The 22,748-nt window shown below is 41.1% G+C and overlaps 1 protein-coding gene across 7 annotated transcripts in view; it reads right to left on the bottom strand.

Annotated features, from left to right (window-relative positions):
- Window positions 1–20,976, bottom strand: part of LOC110530054 (F-box-like/WD repeat-containing protein TBL1XR1) — a 35,389-nt gene extending 14,413 nt beyond the window's left edge. The window contains exons 1-5 of one of the 7 annotated variants that reach the window (XM_036985603.1): window positions 20,890–20,940; window positions 19,208–19,286; window positions 19,066–19,127; window positions 9,096–9,188; window positions 4,737–4,882 (exon numbers count right to left, since the gene is read on the bottom strand). In XM_036985603.1, the coding sequence (XP_036841498.1) occupies window positions 4,737–4,882; window positions 9,096–9,153 (204 nt within the window). In that variant the 5' untranslated portion in view covers window positions 9,154–9,188; window positions 19,066–19,127; window positions 19,208–19,286; window positions 20,890–20,940. Of the gene's footprint in view, window positions 1–4,736; window positions 4,883–9,095; window positions 9,189–19,065; window positions 19,128–19,207; window positions 19,287–20,231; window positions 20,610–20,889 lie in introns of those variants that run through there. The other 6 variants (XM_021612836.2, XM_021612838.2, XM_021612837.2 and 3 more) reach the window with 6 other exon arrangements.
- Between the last annotated feature and the right edge of the window lie 1,772 nt (window positions 20,977–22,748).

Raw genomic sequence — 22,748 nt, 5'->3', positions numbered from 1 at the left:
TTTTTCACACAGAAAAGTACAAATTCAGCAAATTTTTGTCATGAATTTTTACAATAGCCAACTTTGACTTTGTGGCTGTAGTGATAACCACAAAGTAGCCTATGAGGAAAATTACACAGTTATTCCAAAACTGCAGCTTGTTGTGGGAACACATTTCCCTACTTCAACCAGTCCATTTTGAATTTGTGCAAAAAAATGTAGCTCGTTTATCCCATCAGTTAAATACAGTTTTATACGCATTTATTTCTGTAGTCGCACTCAGCACTTCTGTGTAAAGGGCGCGGTCGGATGGCAAACGAGTTAGTGAGACAGAGGAGAAAGGGAATTTAGCGAGCAGAACCGTGTGATGCCTGGCCTGGTTTATTTTTTGTTGTGTACCACAAATGCACATGTACAAATGTCACACTAGAATCAAAGCAAATGAACGTCGTCTTCAAGACAACGTTGACCAAATCATTTACAGTATTGTAAAAAAAAATGATCTCCGGGTTAAATATTGAGTTGTGACATCAGTTTGAGTACTCATGCCCATTCCTAGTTTCACATTGAAAGTCAAGTGTTTTTTTTGTTGCTTCAATCGAGTGATACAGGGCGTGCAACTCTAGTTTTTCTTCACACAAAATGCATGAGGCAGAAAACCGTTTTCATCAATGACAACAGAAGTGCTAATCTATTTGGCTACCAGCCACACAAGTAAATTAGCGTACAAAGAAAAAATTTATTTTTTTCAAAAACTATGCATATTTTTAAAATGTTTATAATAGAAAGAATGTAGCCAGCTACATTTCCTAATGTTTTGTTTGAAGTTAATCTTGCATTTTAAATTTGCGACTGGAGAAAAAAAATAAAAAAAATACACAGGACGAAAGTACCAGAGAAAAGTAACCTACACATCAGTCAGAGCGCTGTCTGGTGGTTCAATGACAAGAGCAAATATATTTAATCCCAGTGGAGAAGTGCAACTGAATTTTCAATAGGAAGCACTTTAGATATCCGTTTACAAAATGAAGCAAGAACTTTTCTACATTTGAACGTTCCTTTTCTGTGTAAAAAACGCACCATCCTGCATTAACGCGACCCGAGACATGTGTTAGGGTTTCAACACAGCAGTTGCCATTGACCAGTGATACAGGTTCAGAAACATTTTCATTAAAAAAGGGGAATTCCACTCAAAAGTTAAAATTTGATGTTTTGTTCTTAATCTTTTAATATTTAAACAGATATGTCTAACATAGGGCTGGGCGATATTTTAAACCATTTCTTGCACTTTTGTTATAATTTCCACACTGTGCCATGCAGGGCTGCATGATATGCATGATATAGTGGGCAGGGAGCTCCTTGAATGCATTTATTTCTTTATTATTGAATGATTAAAACATACTTGCCGTAAAGCCACTCAACAACTACATCACATTAGTCATCTAACAGACTCCCATCCAGAGCGACATACAAGCAACCAGGGTCAACGCCCTGTTCAAGGGCACGTCGGCAGATCTCCCACAAGGTCAAAAAACGGGGACCTGAACCAGTGCTCCATCAGCCACCGGCCTAAGCTCCCAACCACCAGCCCTCCAAGACCCCTTCCCCCCACAGATCTCCAAGAGCTGCACCTCAACCATTCGAGACCCCCCTCCCTCCACTCAGATTTTTTTTTTTTCAATTTCTCCACCCCCCCTATACACCAACAAAATGAACAAAAGAGAGAGAAAAACAGAAAACAACAATGCAAAAAAAACAACAAAGGACAACAAAAATCATAACAGCAAGGCCAACTGAATATGTTTGAGTGCATGTATGGCACTATTTACCTATGTGTCCGTGTATGTGCAGATTTGAATGAGAGTGTGTGTATATGCATGCGTACAAACACCAGCACAGCATCAGCCTCGGGCAAACAGGCATTAGCTGTAAAAACACTGTCCCACACCGTTCATTCAAACTTAAGTTTTGTTTTAGACTTCATTTTTTTTAATACTCATCTTTGACCGTCATTCTATCCCCCACCCAGCAGCCTAGTGGTTAGAGTGTTGGACTAGTAACCGGAAGGTTGCAAGTTCAAACCCCCGAGCTGACAAGGTACAAATCTGTCGTTCTGCCCCTGAACAGGCAGTTAACCCACTGTTCCTAGGCCGTCATTGAAAATAAGAATTTGTTCTTAACTGACTTGCCTAGTTAAATAATGCTAAAATAATTTTTTTTTAAACTCCACTCCCTTCCTTCAGATCTCTCACCCTCTTTGGATTTTTACGCACCATATATCTTTCAACTATGCTGTGATGTTTGACATAATCGAATAGAATCCAAAGACAGCGAGTTGAAGATAAATACTTATACTAAGAGTATTAGTATATTATTAATTGACTGATCCGGTCTCTCCAGATCTCCCAACAGCACTATTTATAGGGACAATTTTAGATCAATGTTCTGCATTGTCAGCCATTCCTGAACCTGAGACCAGAAACAGGCTACCTGAGGGCAATACCAAAATAAATGGTCTATTGATTCTGTATCCTCACAACAAAATCTGCAGAGCTTCGATGATTGAATGCCCCAAATAGTCAACATTATGTTGAAATTCTTATTATGTTGGAATTCTATATAATAATTTTATCTGAAAAGCACAAAGTCTTGAATCTTGGGTAGTTTTATAAACTCAGCAACAACAACAAAAAAGTCCCTTTTTCAGGACACTGTCTTCCAAAGATCATTCGTAAAAATACAAATAACTTCACAGATCTTCATTGTAAAGGGTTTAACCTGTTGTGTGTAGGGGGCAGTAACCCAAATTAAACTGCCTATTTCTCAGGCCCAGAAGCTAAAATATGCATAGAATTGTCAGATTAGGATAGAAAACTCTATAAAGTTTCCAAAACTGTCAAAATATTGTCGGTGAGTATAACAGAACTGATATTGCTGGCGAAAACCTGAGGAAAATCCAACTAGGAAGTGCCTCTTATTTTGAAAACTCCCTGTTCCATTGCATGCCTTCCCTCCATTTAAAGGGATATCAACCAGATTCTTTTCCCTTCCACATGGTGTGAACAGTCTTTAGATATAGTTGCAGGCTTTTATTCTGAAAAATGAGCGAGAATGATCACATCGCGTCAGTGGATGGCTGGGTGCCAGCAGAGTTTTGCATGCACAAAAAAAGACATTGCATTGTCTGCCCCGTCGTGACCGCTTTACTTTAAAAAAATACATTTTGGATATATATGGACAGAATTAATTGAACAAAAGGACCATTTGTGATGTTTATGGGACATATTGGAGTGCCAACAGAAGCTCGTCAAAGGTATGATTTATATTTTTATTTCTGCGCCTGCAGGGTTGAAATGTTCTGTCTTGTTTATGGAGGTGCTATCCTCAGATAATAGCATCGTTTGCTTTCGCCGGAAAGCCTTTTTGAAATCTGACATGTTGGCTGGATTCACAACACGTGTAGCTTTAATTTGGTTTCTTACGTGTGTGATTTCATGAAAGTTCGATTTTCATAGGAATTTATTTGAATTTGGCGCTCTGCATTTTCTCTGGCTTTTGGCCAAGTGGGACGCTACCGTCCCACATATCACAGAGAGGTTAATGCAAGACAGGAATGTCAGTGTTCTGTCATGGCCAGCAAAGAGCCCAGATCTCAATCCCATTGAGCACATCTGGGACCTCTAATGAAACTGATTTACTTTCCTATTTATGCTATTTTTTATTTCTCTGCCAGTTTTGATCCTTTATATTGGGCAGACAGACCAGTTCCCTACATCCTACCTGCCTCCTACCTGCTTGGGGTAACGCTGTAATAAATTGGTTGTACTCTTGGATTGAGCAGACCTTTCCATACAATTCTGATAACTCTACCATTCCAATTTACAATATCCTTTAAAAACAAAATACCCTTTTCAAACATCTTTCCCATAAATACAGGTATTTTATCAACCAGCACGTTTAAGTTCAGCCATAATATTTGTTGTGCATTGTTGTTTGACATGAAAATGAATGAAATATTGACAGGATAGAAACCAAAGTGTTGGTCAATTTTTCCAGGGGACCGTAATGAGATGTTCTTAACCCATGTAGCTAACATATGTTTCACCTATTCTTCTCTGATTTAAGAAATTGTTGCACAAACAATATGCTCATCTAGGCCTACACCAGCACTGGTACCAGGCTGTATTAGCTTTATACATTTGTTCTGAGTATATTTAGCAAGCAAGCTAGCTAGCCAGCTAACTAGCGATTAGCATCTAAAAATATTTATTTTAGTCACAAATGGCTAAGAAAATACAAACTAGCAGATAGTGTATCTTACTGTCTGCAAACTACTATTAGTTTGTGTAATTATAGAACACATGGAAAGCAGCAGAGTTTTCACCAACGTCTTGTTCCATCTATCTGACCATGCAGACTGCCGAGTGAACGGCAAGAAAGTGTCCGTGACTCCGTGGTCGAACATCTACTCTCTCCTTGTGTGACAGGGGGCAGGGCTTTGTGTTTGGAAGTGGCATGCAGCAGGAGGGAGAACGACGACTCAAGTAGCAAACGGAGTGAATGATAAAAACAGACATACCTGCCTGAGTTGCGTATCACATTTAACTAACCAAACATTGAAATACCGTTATAGATTGTAAAGTAAAACCCCAAACCGGTCCATGCATCAATCCCGGTATATAGCAAAATGTGGTATACCACTCGGTGAGTTTGGGGTACAGTCAGTAAATAGGAAAGTTAGTGTTGTGGGTACTGACCTCATTGATGCTGACCTCTGCCTCCACGTACTGCAGGCCCTTCTGGATGATTGAGATGAGGGCAGCAGGGGGAACCAGGGCTCCGTTGATATTGGACTGGCTGATGTGGCTTTCTATGCCAAAGGTGAACGCCGAGTGGGAGAAGCCTGGCAGAAGGATGGGGCGAGAGGAAGGGGAAAATTAGTTGCACACCACTGTCCTTCAAATCACCACACCACTGCGTCACTATGTTTACATTCACCTTGCAGAGTTTACACTCTGCGGGCAAAACTGGTTGAAATGATGTCATAATAATGTAATTTCAACCAATGTCTGGTTGTGATAAACATGTCAACTGGCTTTGCCCGCTGGGCAGCACTCAGTTAAGATTCATTTTGGGGATTATGGTAGCTGAATTGTTTGCGATATTAAGCATTTTCCCTGGATTTAAGCTAGACCATTTGCAGATCTGATAATGGAAAAATGTATTGCTTTCCAAAATAGTTCAAAAAACTATTTTCAAAAGGGTGAGACACTTATTTCCGGAACCGACTCAGCACAATGTAAATCGGTAGCTGACTCTATAACCACTCCTATCTGTCATATTTTTTTATTTATCTGAGACTATAGGAAAGTCTTTGTCCTAAGGCATGGAGGGAAGCCAAAGTAATTCCGTTACCCAAGAGTGGTAAAGCGGCCTTTACTGGTTAAAACAGCAGACCGATAAGCTTGCTGCCAGCTCTTAAAAACATTACAAACCAAATAAACGCTATTTCTCTGTAAACAAATTAACGAAAGACTTTCAGCATCCTTATAGAGAAGGGCACTCAACATGTACTGCACTGATACAAATGACTGATGATTGGTTGAAAGAAATTGATAATAAAAAGATTGTGGGAGCGGTGCTGTTAGATTTCAGTGCAGCCTTTGATAATATTGACCATAACCGGTTGTTGAAAAAAGGTGTGTGTTATGGCTTTTCAACCTCAGTTCTGATTCCACAATTTGGCAATCTAATAGAACTCAAAGGGTTTTCTTTAATGTGAAGTGTGGTGTACCGCAGGGCAGCTCTCTAGGCCCTCTATTCTATTTTTACCAATGCCTGTCACTGGCATTAAACAAAGCATGTGTGCCCATGTATGCTGATGATTCAACCATATATACATCAGCAACCACAGCTAATGAAGTCACTGAAACCCTTAAAAGAGTGGCAGTCTGTTTTGGAATGGGTGGTCAGTAATAAACTAGTCCTAAACATCTCTAAAACTAAGAGCATTGTATTTGGTACAAAGCATTCCTTATGTGCTATACCACAGCTGAATCTGGTAATGAATGGTGTGGCTGTTGAACAAGTTGAGGAGACTAACTTACATGGCGTTACCTTACACTGTAAACTGTCATGGTCATAAAATATAGATTGAATGGTTGCAAAGACGGGTAGAGGTCTGGCAGTAATAAAGACATGCTCTGCTTTTTTGACACCACACTCCAAAAAGCAAGTTCTGCAGGCTCTAGTTTTGTCTAATCTTGATTATTGTCCAGTCGTGTGGTCCAGTGGTGCAAGGAAAGACCTAGTTATGCTGCAGCTGGCCCAGAACAGAGCAGCACATTTTGCTCTTAATTGTAATCAGAGGGCTGATATAGATACTATGCATGCCAGTCTCTTGGCTAAGAGTTGAGGAGAGACTGACTATCACTTCTTTTTACAAGAAGGTAAATTCAATTGATTGGACATGATTTGGAAAAGTACACACTAGAGGTCGACCGATTATGATTTTTCAACGCCGATACTGATTATTGGAGGACCAAAGAAGCCGATACCGATTAATTTGCCAATTTTCTTATTTGTAATAATGACAATTACAACAATACTGAATTAACACTTATTTTAACTCAATATAAAACATCAATAAAATCAATTTAGCCTCAAATAAATAATGAAATGTTCAATTTGGTTTAAATAATACAAAAACAAAGTTTGAGAATAAAGTAATATGTGCCATGTAAAAATGTCTGCCATGTAAAATATGTGCCATGTAAAAAAGCGTTTAAGTTCCTTGCTCAGAACGTGAGAACGTATGAAAGTTGGTGGTTCCTTTTAACACGAGACTTCAATATTCCAAGGTAAGAGGTTTTAGGTTGTAGTTAATATAGTATTTATAGGACTATTTCTCTCTATACCATTTGCATTTCATATACCTTTGACTATTGGACGTTCTTATAGGCACTATAGTATTGCCAGTGTAACAGTATAGTTTCCGTACCTCTCCTTGCCCCTACCTGGGCTCGAACTAGGAACACAGACAACAGCCACACAAAGCATCGTTACCCATCGCTCCACAAAAGCCGCGGCCCTTGCAGCACAAGGGGAATAACTACTCCAAATCTAAAAGCAAGTGACGTTTGAAACAGTATTAGCGCACACCCAGCTAACTAGCTAGCCATTTCACATTGGTTACACCAGCCATTAGGCTGATAGGCTTGAAGTCATAAACAGCGCTGTGCTTGCGAAGACCTGCTGGCAAAAAGCACGAAAGTGCTGTTTGAATGAATGATTACGGGCCTGCTGCTGCTCAGTCAGACTGCTCTATCAAATCAGACTTAATTATAACATAATAACACACAGAAATACAAGCCTTTGGTCGTTAATATGATCGAATCCGGAAACTATCATTTCGAAAACAAAACGTTTATTATTTCAGTGAAATACGGAACCGTTCAGGAATTTATCTAAAGGGTGGCATCCCTAAGTCTAAATATTCTTGTTACATTGCACAACCTTCAATGTATGTCATAATTCAAATTCTGGCAAATTAGTTCGCAATGAGCCAGGCAGCCCAATCGGTTGCATATACCCTGACTCTGCGTGCAATGAACGCAAGAGAAATGACACAATTTCACCTGGTTAATATTGCCTGCTAAACTGGATCAGTAGTTATAACTAGTAATTATGATTGATTGTTTTTTTATAAGGTAAGTTTAATGCTAGCTAGCAATTTACCTTGGCTTCTACTATATTTGTGTAACAGGCAGGCTACCCGTGGAGTGCAATGGTTAGAGCGTTGGACTAGTTAACTGTGCGGTTGCAAGATTGGAACCCCTGAGCTGACAAGGTGAAAACCTCTCATTTTGCCCCTGAACAAGGCAGTTAACCCACAGTTCCTAGGCAGTCATTGAAAATAAGAATGTGTCCTTAACTGACTTGCCTAGTTAAATAAAAAGGTATAAAAATAAAGTTTGAAATCGGTGCCCAAATTAAAATCGGCCACTCCTATTAATCGGTCGACCTCTAGTACACACCTGTCAGAGCAAAAACGTAAGGAATTGTCCGTAGAGCTCAAAAACAGAATTGTGTCAAGGCACAGATCTGGGGAAGGGTACCAAAAAGATTCTGCAGCATTGAAGAACCCCAAGAACACGCTGGCCTCAAAATCATTCCTAAATGGAAGAAGGAACTGCTGGCCGTCCATTCAAACTAAGCAATTGGGGGAGAATGGCTTTGGTCATCTTCCTGACCAAACTTCCCTGACCAAGAATCCAATGGTTACTGACAGAGCAACTCTGTGGAGATGGGAGAACCTTCCAGAAGGACAACCATTTCTGCAGCCCTCCACCAATCAGGCCTTTATGGTAGAGTGGCCAGACGGAAGCTACTCAGTAAAAGGCAAACCTGGCACCATCCATACTGTGAAGCATCATGCCGTGGGGATGATTTTCAGCGGCAGGGACAGGGAGACTAGTCAGGATCGAGGGAAACATGAACGGAGCGAAGTACAGAAAGATCCTTGAAAAAAACCTGCGCCAAACCTGCGCTCAGGACCTCAGACTGGAGTGAAGGTTCACCTTCCAACAGGGCAACAACCCTAAGCACACAGCCAAGCCAATGCAGGAGTGGCTTCGGGACAAGTCTCTGAATGTCTTTGAGTGGTTCCGCCTGAGCCCGGACTTGAACCCAATCTAACATCTCTGGAGAGAATTGAAAATAGCTGTGCAGCGATGCTCCCGATCCAACCTGAAAGAGCTTGAGAGGATCTGCAGAGAAGAATGGGAGGAACTCAGGTGCAAGCTTGGCACAGGTGTGCCAAGCTTGTAGCATCATACCCAAGAAGACTCAAAGCTGTAATTGCTGCCAAAGGTGCTTCGACAAAGTAATGAGTAAAGGGTCTGAATACTTATGTAAATGTGATATTTCCGTTTTTATTTTTGCAAACATTTCCAAAAAACGTTTTTTGCTTTGTCATTATGGGATAGTTTGTAGATTGATGAGGATTTTTTTAAAATCAATTTTGGAATAAGGCTATATAACGTAACAAAATGTTTAAAAAGGTCAAGGGGTCTGAATACTTTCCGAAGGCACTATAGATCAGATGTGGGTCTTACCTGACTCTTGCAGGTATCTGTACACCAGGAAGTTGACCTCATCACTGCTAATGCTCATTTTTAATCCTGGTGGTCAACAAAGGGAATGGGAGCCTAGGAAGAGAGAGACACACCCACACAGTTACAACACAGCCTGACAAAATATGAATGCTGTACAGCTTGTGTTATACTCAGATACTTATTAACAGATTAAAAACAGACACTTCAAACAAACCCAGTGCCTTCATTATGGTTGAACGCTTGCCGATGGACTTCAGTTTACCACTACACTGATTAGTGACGAGGCATCTAGTTGGAACTGAGCTTGGTTTTGAACTTGGGAGTCTTGGAGTGGCAACATTTACAGTCTAGACGACATGTTGAAAGTCAATGGATAGTAGATCCATGCAAATACCCTGAGTCAATAAAATAAGGTGTAAAAAAAACACGAACTCACAACGCAGAGTTCCACACTAACATTTTCCCCTGGTGGCACTGGTGCCTCTAACTGTTTCAGTTAGTGGCACCAGCCCTTGATCTGGTGGCACCCCCTAAACATATTTGCAGTGTCAAACATGCCTGCTTGTCGAATATCTCATCCCAAAATCAGGGACATCAATATGGAGTTGGTCTCCCCTTTGCTGCTATAACAGCCTCCACTCTTCTGGGAAGGCTTTCCACTAGATGTTGGAACATTGTTGCAGGGACTTTCTTCCATTCAGCCACAAGAGCATTAGAGAGGTTGGGCACCGATGTTGATCGCTTAGACCTGGCTCGCAGTCTGCGTTCCAATTCATCCCAACAGTGTTCGAAGGGGTTGAGGTCAGGGCTCTGTGCAGTCAAATTCTTCTACACCGATCTCAACAAACCATTTCTGTATGGAAATCGCATTTCGCACAGGGCAAAGTCATGCTGAAACTGGAAAGGGCCTTCCGCAAACTGTTGCCACAAAGTTGGAAACAAAGTTTGACACTAGAATATTAGAGGACACAGGCCATTTTGAAAATGAGAAATAGCTTTTTAGGGGCAGTCTCTCTTTAATAGCGACACTAGTTGCTTCCAAAGTTGTGCTTTTCCCCCAATTGTATTTAGAAATATTATACAATAGGGCTGGGAATTGCCATTGACCTGAAGATATTATCACGATACCTAGGTGCCGATACGATATGTATTGCAATTCTCACAATTATATATGTATTGTGATTCAATACTGCGATCTGATGCTCCAAACATACTGCTCATTATGTCTGCTGCAGATGAGAGAGCATGATAAAATTAGTTTCTGTCATGGAAATAAGTGCTGAAAACTAGGCTCATTATTTAAAAAGATGGAGAACAAGCTATAGGGTGTAAAATACCAGCATTTTGGCACTAGTACAGCTGACTAGTGTTGGCTAATATCTAAAAACCAATATAATAGTGTCCAAAAATAATATTGTTTCCCCCCCCCCCCATCACTATTATACAATCATGAGGGGGGACAGAGTGTGTGAGGCTTGCACATTACAACAGCAAGCCCCAGCTAAACAGGCAGCAGGGCAGACACTTTACTGTTTAACAAATTAATGGTTTTATCTGCCCCAAAATTTGAACCTTTTGATTGAGGTGTCCAAGTAGAATGTGCAGCTTGCACCAGTGCGACCAATTTAAAAATGTTTACTTGCACAGCTAAGTCAAAGGGTCACAAAATGTGACTAAATGGTCTGTAGCCCTGCCAACAGATGACATAACTCCACTATGTAACACCGTATCAAAAGGCTTGCCCATTTTGATCCCTTACCTTGCCTGACCTACTTTGGGGAAAATTCATAACACTCTGTGGTTACGGCCAAACTTATCATTATCAATTGGCAGTACAATCATGGAGTTAAATTCCATCCTGGCCCTTAGGCAAGGCACCAGTTTCCATTCATTACCCCCACAACTGGAAATAATTACTGAGCTCTCCTTAAGAGGGCAGGCTGACTCATGTGGACAAAACCACTGGGGGAAAGGAAAGATGGGGGGGGGGGGGGGGGGGGTTAGGAATAACATCCCGCATAGTTCGTATTCCTGAGATGCGTATTTATTCAAGTGAGCCACACACTGTTTAAAAAGGACCGTGGAAAGAAACAACAGTAGGATGGCTGGATTGGAATTTATAGCACTTCATCATGCTAGCCCACTGAAAAGTACACACCGAGACCAGAAATTATAGCTAATGGTAAACAAATCAAGAGAGCCTTGGACTCTGGAGAATGCGATGCACTTCACGACACACAGACAGAATCATGACAATGGTAGGAATGGGATTGTGTTGCAATATGTGGCGTTAGTCACGGGTACAGCTGATGGGTTTGGTTGTACATTCAGGATAACACATAGGAAACACCCATAGTTGGTCCTATTCACATTGACTATGAGGGGTGAGGTTGCTGAGAAACAAGAAGTGTGTTTACATTTCAAGATATACAGTTGTAGTCGGAACTTTACATACATTTAAACTCAGTTTCACAATTCCTGACATTTAATCCTAGTAAAAATTCCCTGTCGTAGGTCAGTTAGGATCACCACTTTATTTTAAGAATGTGAAATGTGAGAATAATAGTAGCGAGAATGCTTTATTTCAGCTTTTATTTCTTTCATCACATTCCCAGTGGGTCAGAAGTTTACATACACTCAATTAGTATTTGGTAGCATTGCCTTTAAATTGTTTATCTTGGGTCAAACGTTTTGGGTAGCCTTCCACAAGCTTCCCACAATAAGTTGGGTAATTTTGGCCAATTCCTCCTGACAGAGCTGGTGTAACTGAGTCAGGTTTGTAGGCCTCCTTGCTCACACATGCTTTTTCAGTTCTGCCCACAAATGTTCTATAGGATTGAGGTGAGGACTTTGTGATGGACACTCCAATACTTAAGTACGCTTGGGGTCATTGTCCATTTGGAACCAAGCTTTAACTTCCTGACAGATATCTTGATATGTTGCTTTAATATATCCACATAATTTTCCTACGTCATGATGACATCTATTTTGTGAAGTGCACCAGTCCCTCATGCAGCAAAGCACCCCCACAACATGATGCTGCCACCCCCACAACATGATGCTGCCACCCCCGTGCTTCACGGTTGGAATGTTGTTCTTTGGCTTGCAAGCATCCCCCTTTTCCTCCAAACATAACGATGGTCATTACGGCCAAACAGTTCCATTTGTGTTTCATCAGACCAGAGGACATTTCTCCAAAAAGTACGACCTTTGTCCCCATGTGCAGTTGCAAACCGTAGTCTGGCTTTTTTTAGTGGCGGTTTTGGAGCAGTGGCCTCTTCCTTGCTGAGCGGCCTTTCAGGTTACGTCGATATAGGACTCCTTTTACTGTGGATATTGAAACTTTTGTACCCGTTTCCTCCAGCATCTTCACAAGGTCCTTTGATGTTGCTCTGGGATTGATTTGCACTTTTCACACCAAAGTACATTCATCTCTAGGAGACAGAACGCGTCTCCTTCCTGATCGGTATGACAGCTGCGTGGTCCCATGGTGTTCATACTCACGTACTATTGTTTGTACAGATGAACGTGGTACCTTCAATGTTTGGAAATTGCTCCCAAAGATGAACCAGACTTGTGGAGGCCTACAATATTTTTCTGCAGTCTTATCTTATTTTTTAAAATTTTCCAATGATGTCAAGCAAAGAGGCACTGAGTTTGAAGGTAGGCCTTGAAATACATCCACAGGTACACCTCCAACTGACTCAAATTATGTCAATTAGCCTATCAGAAGTTTCTAAAGCCATGACATAATTTTCTGGAATTTTACAAGCTGTTTAAGGGCAGTCATCTTCTGACCCACTGGAATTGTGATACAGTGAATTATAAATGAAATAATCTGTCTGTAAACAGTTGTTGGATTACTTGTGTCATGCACAAAGTATTTGTCCTAACCGACTTGTCAAAACTACAGTTTGTTAACAAGAAATGTGGAGTGGTCGAAAAACAAGTTTTAATGACTCCAACCTAAGTGTACGTAAACTTCCGAACTTCAACTGTAGATCCTGAGAATTAAATCTTAAATCTAAATCTTCCTTGATTCCACACCGCTCTAAACCCTCAGATGGTAGTAGTCACACCTGTGGTGAAAAGGGCATTATTCTTACCAAACCACATGACCTTTGATTTAAAGGTGTTCAGAACAAGGTTAAGGTCAGAGAAAGCTTGTTGGACACCAAGAAAGCTTTGTTGTTGAGCATTTAACACAAAATCTGGGAAGGGGCCAGCTGAGTATAAAAGACTATCATCTACATATATATGGATGAGAGAGCTTCCTACTGCCTGAGCTATGTTGTTGATGTAAATTGAGAAGAGTGTGGGGCCTAGGATTGAGCCTTGGGGTACTCCCTTGGTGACAGGCAGTGGCTGAGACAGCAGATTTTCTGACTTTATACACAGCACTCTCTGAGGTAGTTCGCAAACCAGGCCAAATACTCCTTAGCCGGCCCACAAGAATGGAATGGTCTACCAAAATCAAAAGCTTTGGCCAAGTCAATAAAAATAGCAGCACAACAATGCTTTGAATCAATTGCAATGGTGACAACATTGAGGACCTTTATTAAGGTTGCACTGACATCTTTAACCTGAGCGGAAACCAGATTGCATACCAGAGAGAATACTATGGACATCAAGAAATCCAGCCAGTTGATTATTACGTTTTTCCAACACTTTTGATTAACAGGGCAAAATAGAAATAGGCCTATAACAGTTAGGATCAGCTTGATCTCCCCCTTTGAATAAAGGACAAACCGTGGCTGCCTTCCAGGCAATGGGAACCTCCCCAGAAAGGAGAGACAGGTTAACCTCTTCGATATAGGGGGTGCTCTTTTAATTTTTGGATGAAAAACGTTCCCGTTTTAAACAAGATATTTTGTCGCGAAAAGATGCTCGACTATGCATATAATTGACAGCTTTGGAAAGAAAACACTGACGTTTCCAAAACTGCAAATATATTGTCTGTGAGTGCCACAGAACTGATGTTACAGGCGAAACCCAGATAAAAATCCAATCAGGAAGTGCCACATTTTTTGAAACCGCCTCATGCCAATGACTCCTTATATGGCTGTGAAGGAGCTAGGAGTCAGCTTACGTTTTCCACGTTTTCCCCAAGGTTTCTACAGCATTGTGACGTATTTGTAGGCATATCATTGGAAGATTGACCATAAGAGACTATATCTACCAGGTGGTCGCTTGGTGTCCTCCGTTGCAATTATTGCGTAATCTCCAGCTGCAGTATTTTTCCGTTTGCTTCTGATGAGAAGCCAACTGCCACCACTGAAGGATTATCGAATAGATATGTGAAAAACACCTTGAGGATTGATTCTAAACAACGTTTGCCATGTTTCTGTCGATATTATGGAGCTAATTTGGAAAACAGTTCGGCGTTGTAAGTGACTGCATTTTCCGGTCATTTTCTTAGCCAAACGTGATGAACAAAACGGAGCGATTTCTCCTACACAAATTATCTTTTTGGAAAAACTGAACATTTGCTATCTAACTAAGAGTCTCGTCATTGAAAACATCCGAAGTTCTTCAAAGGTAAATGATTTTATTTGAATGCTTTTCTTGTTTTTGTGAAAATGTTGTCTGCTGAATGCTAGGCTTAATGCTATGCTAGGCTATCAATACTCTTACACAAATGCTTGTGTAGCTTTGGTTGAAAAGCATATTTTGAAAATCTGAGATGACAGTGTTGTTAACAAAAGGCTAAGCTTGTGTTTGAATATATTTCATTTCATTTGCGATTTTCATGAATAGAAAAAGTTGCGTTATGGTAATAAGCTTGAGGCTATGATTACACTCCCGGATACGGGTTGCTCGACGCTAGAGGTTAAAAAGGTCGGAGATAGGCTTGGCAATCATAGGGGCAGCAACTTTAAAGAAGGGTCTAAACCATTGGACCCAGATGTTTTTTGGGGGTCAAGTTTCAAGGGCTCCTTTAGCACCTCAGTGACTGCTTGCAGGGAGAAACTTTGTAGCAGAGCAGAGGAAACAGAGGGAGAAGCATTGGTGATAGTCACATTAGAAGGGGTGGGAGATGGAAGAAATTTTGGATGGGCAAGTAGGCATGTCTGAGTCAAATAGAAATCCTGACTTAATGAAGTGGTGATTAAAGAGCTCAGCCATGTGCTTCTTGTCAGTAACAACCACATCATCAACTTTAAGGGACATGGGCAGCTGTGAGGAGGGTTTATTCTCCAGGCCTTTAACCCTTTTCCAGATCTCCTTGGGGTTAGACACACAGAGTAGGCCTTAATTAAACATCTGATATGAAGAGAATGTCCCTGGAACCATCGATCCTCAGCTCGACTTTATATTGGAGATGCTAACTATGGCGTTGTTGTTCAAAACATCAACAAAATAACAATGAAATGCCAGCCATTCTAGCCTTGGACCATTTCTTTCCCTCCACACATTTCAGTGGAAAGGATTGTAGTCTGTTTGTATACAAGCCTCTCTGTGGGCTATACTGTAGCTTCTACTGTATCTCACCTTTTGCACTTTGCCCAAGGACAGCACTCTCTCTCTGAACACGAGGCCCAAGGCTATAAGTATGAATGCATTAAAACAGCACAGTTTGTATGAGAGTTTATGTGCAGGAATGCATGTCAGATACAGCTCGAGAAGCCAAGCCAAAATGGGTTGAGGCGTTTATTAATGGTCATGGCTGTGTATTCCAACTACCCCACGCAAATATTTACAGCGTTTGGGGGACGGAAAGTATTTTTTGACGTTTTTTTTTCTAGGGCTGGGCGATATGGCCTTTTCAAACTTATCAGTGATTCACAACATATATATAAAAATGTTGAGGGTCAATACACTATTTCAAACAGTCAGGAATAATCTAATGAATTCCGGCCTTGTAAAATTATACCTAGGCTAAATAAATCCACTACAAATGAAAATATTATAACCGGCTTTGTTGCAATAATCACTGATCTGACTTTCAAGTCTAAGAAAATTCCCTTTTGTTACAAATTTAACCAGAACCACTGATAATGGCCAACTTCTTACCAGGTATTATAGAACATTAACACAGGTCTCAAACAATCTCTCAAGCACAAGCCCACCTGGTAGTGAGTAGCCAGCTAATTTTTATATTTAAAGTTTAGCCAACTTGGATCTACAGTGCATTCGGAAAGTATTCAGACCCCTTGACTTTTTACACATTTTGTTACGTTACAGCCCTATTCTAAAAATGTATTTTTATATATCCTCATCATTCTACACACAATACCCCATAATTACAAAGTGAAAACAGGGGGTTTAGAAATATTTGCAAATGTATTATATAAAAAAACAGACATACCTTATTTACATAAATATTCAGACCTTTTATGAGACTTGAAATTGACCTCAGGTGTATCCTGTTTCCATTGATCATCCTTGAGATGTTTCTACAACTTGGTAAATTCAACTGACTGGACATGATTGGGGCGGCAGGTAGCCTAGTGGTTAGAGAGTTGGGCCAGTAACTGAAAGGGTGCTAGATCGAGTCCCCAAGCTGACAAGGTAAAAATCTGTCATTCTGCCCCTGAACAAGGCAGTTAACCCACTGTTCCTAGGCCGTCATTGTAAATAAGAATTTGTTCTTAACTGAATTGCCTTGTTAAAAAACATTTTAAAGAATAATTTGGAAAGACACACAACTGTCTATTTAAAAGGTCCCACAATTGACAGTACATGTCAGAGTAAAAACCAAGCCATGAGGTCGAAGGACTTGTCCTTAGAGCGCCAAGACAGGATTGTGTCGAGGCACAGATCTGGAGAAGGGTAAATAGAACAAGTTTGGAACCATCAAGACTCTTCCTAGAGCTGGCCGCCTGGGCAAACTGAGAAATCAGGGAAGAAGACCCTTGGCTCTAGAACCCGATGGCTCTAGAGATATTCTGTGGAGATGGGAAAACATTCTACAAGGACAACCATATCTGTAGAACTTCACCAAATCAGGCCTTTATGGTAGAATGGCCAGACGGAAGCCACTCCTCAGTAAAAGGCACCTGACAGCCCGCTTGGAATTTTCCAAAAAGGCACCTAAAGAACTGACCATGAAACAAAAATGGAACGCATTGGCCTGAATGCCAAGCGCACGTCTTAATCTTAAGGAAACCTGGCACCATTCCTACAGTGAAGCATGGTGGTGGCAAGCATCATGCTGTGGGGATGTTTTTCAGCAGCAGAGACTGGGAGAAGTCAGGATCGAGGAAAAGATTAATTGGGAAAAGTACAGAGATCCTTGATGAAAACCTGCTCCAGAGTGCTCAAGACCCCAGACTGGGGTGAAGGTTCACCTTCCAACAGAACAACAACCCTAAGCACACAGCCAAAACAATGCAGGAGTGGCTTCGGGACAAGCCTATGAATGTCCTTGAGTGGCCCAGCCAGAGCCCGGACTTGAACCCGATCAAACATTTCTGGAGAGACCTGAAAATAGCTGTGCAGCGACGCTCCCCATCCAACCTGACAGAGCTTGAGAGGATCTGTAGAGAAAAATGGGAGAAACTCCCCAACTACAGATGTGCAAAGATTGTAGCGTCATTCCCAAGACGATTCGAGAATGAAATCGCTGCCAAAGGTGATTCAACAAAGTACTAAGTAAAGGGTCTGAATACTTATGTAAATGTGATATTTCAGTTAATACATGTGCAAAATGTTCTAAAAACCTGTTTTTGCTTTGTCATTATGGGGTATTGTGTGTGTAGAATGATGAGATATATATTTTTTTTAAACCAAAATCAATTTAGGAATAAGGCTGTAACGTAACAAAATATGGAATAAGTCAAGGGGTCTGAATACTTTCCAAATGCACTGTATTTGTTTGCTAATGGACACACCTTCCTGTCCGTCTCCAACTGTTTGAACAAAATAGCCTGATCACTGTGTTTAGATGTGGAAATCAAGAGGCCTACCTGGACAAGATGCTTATTTCTCAGAATGGGTTGACAATTCCTTAAATAAATGAGTATTTTTATGCTCTTTGCACATTTACAAAACACAGACTAGACAGCTTGCGCATTACCGTCTGGCTAAAATGCTGCTAACGGTACATGGTACTGCAATGCCGCCTGCGACAAACTGAGTATTAATTTTCCACATTCATTGATACTGCCGTCTTAGTATGGTCTGCTCTATATTTTGGGAGTGGAGACATAAAAAGGGTATCATTATGAAGGTTAAGTTCTCCTCCATTACAGTACAAATAATGTCTCAATGTGTTTGGGGGTCCATATGACCAATTATGTTAGACCAAACCTCAAATGCAAATAGCGAGTTGAAACTGCTTGTTGTCAGAGAGGAAATGGCAGTGGGAGGGGCTTGGTGTCTGTGTGCGAAAGTACACAGTACAGAAGGAGCGAAGGAGACGAGACCAAAAAGACAAAACACTCAAAGAAACAAAAACAATTAAATAATACTTGACTTTTGCAATACAGGTATTTGGAACATTGCGCTAAAACATTATTTTGAATTAATTCAGTATATCGCCCTGCCCTAGTTTCCCTCATGCCTCTTTGGGGTGATGACAATTCAGTCGGGTCAAGGAGGGCGAATATGGCTCACCAGTGTGAGTTAGTTGTCTCTCTGTTTGACATGCACTGAAGTACAGGCCATAACCCCAGAGTCCTGACACCTTGCCGAGGGTCTGACTGCATCTGCAGACTCCTCTCCTGCTCCTTCACGAAAGTTGACGGTCTGTTTGGGGATTTGAAAACCCACATCATGGGAGATGTGCTCCTGTGGGTATATCCAAAACAACTCCGCATTCTGGTAGTCCAGGTTTGAGCCAAAGTATGGAGAAAGTCATCCTTACAATGCAATCGTCAGGCATGTCAGTGTGATTCTGAGATAACCACTGTGCTTTCTATTATACTATATAAGACAAAAGCACAACTTGTGTGTTGCTTCGGAAACACTTCTCAGCCATCACTATGCATGCGATTACATACGATTATGTCAGCCCCAGACTACTCACCATGTGATCAAGTGTCTTTCAGAAGCTCATTGCTCCACCGTCCAGAGGAGGAACTCCGCAATCTAGGAACGAAGACAGTGAACAGAATAATTACATTTACACTTGAGTCATTAAGCAGACGCTCTTATCCAGAGTGACTTACAGTTAGTGCATTCATCTCAAGATAGCTAGGTGGGACAACCACATCTCGGTCATAGTAAGTTTCCTCAAGAACGTCAGTACTGGAAAAGTCAAGCGTGAGTGTTAGTTAACGAAAGGCATTTATTTTCAATTCCAGTTTATACACTGTTCATGTTGACCCTCTCTGAGTAAGTACATAAGAGTGAACCCTTGACTATACTGTTTAGAAGTATATAGGTATCATGGCAAGAGGATGATGCTTTCATAGCAACTTCAGAGCTCATAATTATGCACGACAACTGGGACTTAACAATCCCAGTACATTGATATATTACCTGCCAATATTATATGGAAATTGTAAGGGAAATGTTGCAGTGCCTACGCAGGCAGATTGAGGAAAGAGTTAAAAACTGACTGGCCAAGAGGGGTGTGTCGCTATACTATCAGACTGGGTCAGTGATGAATCCATACAGCCAATGGACCTTTGTGCTACAAGTGCCCTGGTAGGAGTACGCAAGAAGCAGACTGGAAAGAATAATTACCTAGTTACTACTGTAACGTTAACATGTACAGTACCTTCGTGTACAGCTGTGATATAACGTTGACTATGATAGCGTTTTCTAACATTGGCACACTACACCAGTCGGCACAATTTACTATCCGCAACTTAACGTTAACTACCCAACTGCGCAATTTAGGTTTTACCTAATTTATAAACGTTAGCTAGCGACAGTAATATTAAAAAACGATTTCGTCTAACGTTAGCTAGCTACCGATAGTTGGCGTTATGTCACCGGCTAGCCTAAGCTAACGTATCTCGCATTGCTAACTAGCTAGCATTGCTAACTAGCTAGCGCGAAGAGCACAAAGCCCATCCCCCACACGGTTGTACGCAAGAGGCTAAGCTAACGTAGTGATTAGCTAGCTAGCCTGGGCACCGCGACGTGGTTTTTCGGTCGCCACTCTCCCGCGACCATGAGGCATTGCTAAACAAGGATTTAGCGGTAGCTAACTAGTTAGTCACAAAAACATATTACAGGGCATACCTTTAGAAAGGGGTCGCAATATTTTGCATTTATTCCTGTGTTCCAACAACAAAACCAAAAAAAACAAGATTCGTTCTTTATATGAACGGTGCTGGTTAGCTAGCAAGGCTAGCTAGCTGCTCTTTCAAAATGTGTCCCCATAATCCAGTAGCTAGCTACCTACTTTGTCTGAAATCTTTTGATAGATGGCTTCCGCTGTAATCCACGTGTTTAAAGCTAAACCATGTTATCTCTTTCCAAAGATTGCAAAATTGATATAACAAGGAAATTAATTAACATTTTAACGCTAATAGATAAGATACAAAGCCAGGCGGTTCGAAGCCAACGGCTTCAGACACTCAACACAGTGACGCGACTTTCCCTACAAAAATGGGCAGTCCAGGCAGCTTGCTACAGTATTTCCAAACATCACTCATTGAAGCGAGACACAGAAAGCATAGTCACATGTAGAAAAAGTGTACAGGAAATGTTATTTCCTGCAAAACGATTAAAACGTATGGTAAGCCAATATTGTATTAATTTAGATAATTAGATGCCATACAGTTCTGTGAATTTATATTTTATACAACCAGTCTCTTTGAATGCATTAATATTGTCCATAAAGAAATGGGAGAGTTCAACTACTCAGAATAGAATTATGAAGAAATAGGCAACTCACTTTCACAATCATATACAGTACTTCGAGCCAGCACACAATGGCTCCATCACAGAATAACCATCCCTCCCCCTCCTCCCAAATTGGGTTTAAGAGCCTTCACTTGGTTCCACCAATCAGATGAAAAGGAAAAAGTATAGAGGCTTCAAGCTAACAGCCAGCCACCAGTCAAAACAGTGTTTCCCCCATCCCCCACTATTGCACATTTTTGCCTGGCTGGGCACCACTAGCCATAGATAAATTACTCCCCACCCTCAATCCTTTGCTGGTCATTCATATTGAGAAAGTCAATAACAAGCTGACATTATTGATGTCTACATATATAACTGTTTTCTATTTGCATACATTTTCCTAAGTGCATTGCACTGTTTTAGCTGGACATGCTGATCAAAAGATACACGGGAGTAAGATCTTCTGAGAAGCACTTGACAAGGCTGTGAAAGTGTCATGGAAGTTGTATATCACCCTGGGATGAGACGTTGAGATGGGATCATTCCATGATTCCTCTGCACATTTTAGATCTACTATAGCTGTATCAAAGATAGGATGACGATAGCACAAGCTTTTCCTGCCATAATTAAAAAACTAGACTGAATAGTACTGATTCAGTGCTAACATATGACTGTTTTCCTCAAACTATCCCCAAGTGAAGATTCTGCTTCATCGCTCCAGACTTCCCTGTGCGAGATGATGACACATCATGAAATGGTGAATGTGGCCAGCAGAAACACACATTAAGAACAACAAGAGGAATAGGTAGTGAGTAGCCAATATACAGCACATCCTTCATTCCATGTTTTTCTTCTTTTTCCCGCCACTATGGAGTACAGGCTCAGCAGGGAGTCTCAGCGGGTCTCTCTCTCGCTCTCTCGCTCTCTCTCTCCCCTACACATGCACACACATGATGCAAATTCAAATAGATGGAAATGTGATCCATGTTATGTCTCATGGAATGGACAGCATGTTACACTGCGTCCATAAAGAATGATTTTATTCACTATTCCCCACCACCTAGTCGCAGGGCCTTCTCAGTTCCCGGTGATAATGGTTGCTATCTGCTTACGGTAATGGATGAAGTGAAAAAAGAAACATGAAATCACCCTGGTAACTAACAGCACAGACAGAGCAAGAGTAAAGCAATAACCAACGCTTCCTATCTCCTTGTCAAAAAAACACGTGCACTTTTTTCCCCCCAATACCATTATACCTGAATAGCATTTTGTTGTTGTTGTCAACAAATTAGGATGTTGTTGTTTAGTTGGTAATGTTATTGTTGGTTTTAATGTGATTTGAAGGTGGTCAGATGATGATCAACTGAAAGTGTAATACTGCATGCATGTTCCCATTGGGTGCATCTGGCACATCGGAGGACTGATACTGTGGCTGTTACAGTGCTGGTGCTACAGTACCCGCTGTACTACAGTTTCTTGTATCCCGTTGATGTTGTTCCCCTAGCTACTGCCTTTGCTGCTCTGAGCTCTCTCCCTTTGATCCTCCCACCAAATTATCTCAGTAGTCATCTGGCTCAGTGTTAACATCCCAGCAGTGTTCATTAGACTTCCAAGTCTAATATCTCTTAATGTGCCCCACACCGATGCCACAGTCTGCACGCACACAACACAGATAAACACACTATGCTCTAAACACACAGTGAAGAGGTGTGGTCACTAGGGTGTGGGGGGGAGGGGGGGGGGGTACGCGCTTGCTTTCTACTAGGGTTTCTGGATTCATGTGCCTGTTTGGGCCAAAACAATTTGTTTCTGTGTAGAAAATATACTGAACATGCAATCGCTAACTGAGCAGCAGCAAGCCAGAAAAATGTACGCATTTGTGTTGTCAGAGAAAGTGTACTGTATTGTACT

Source organism: Oncorhynchus mykiss, chromosome 8 (genome assembly GCF_013265735.2).
Source record: "Oncorhynchus mykiss isolate Arlee chromosome 8, USDA_OmykA_1.1, whole genome shotgun sequence".
Taxonomy (NCBI): Eukaryota; Metazoa; Chordata; class Actinopteri; order Salmoniformes; family Salmonidae; genus Oncorhynchus; species Oncorhynchus mykiss.
Note: the sequence above shows the minus strand (reverse complement) of the source record. Positions and strands in the feature narration are given on the sequence as shown.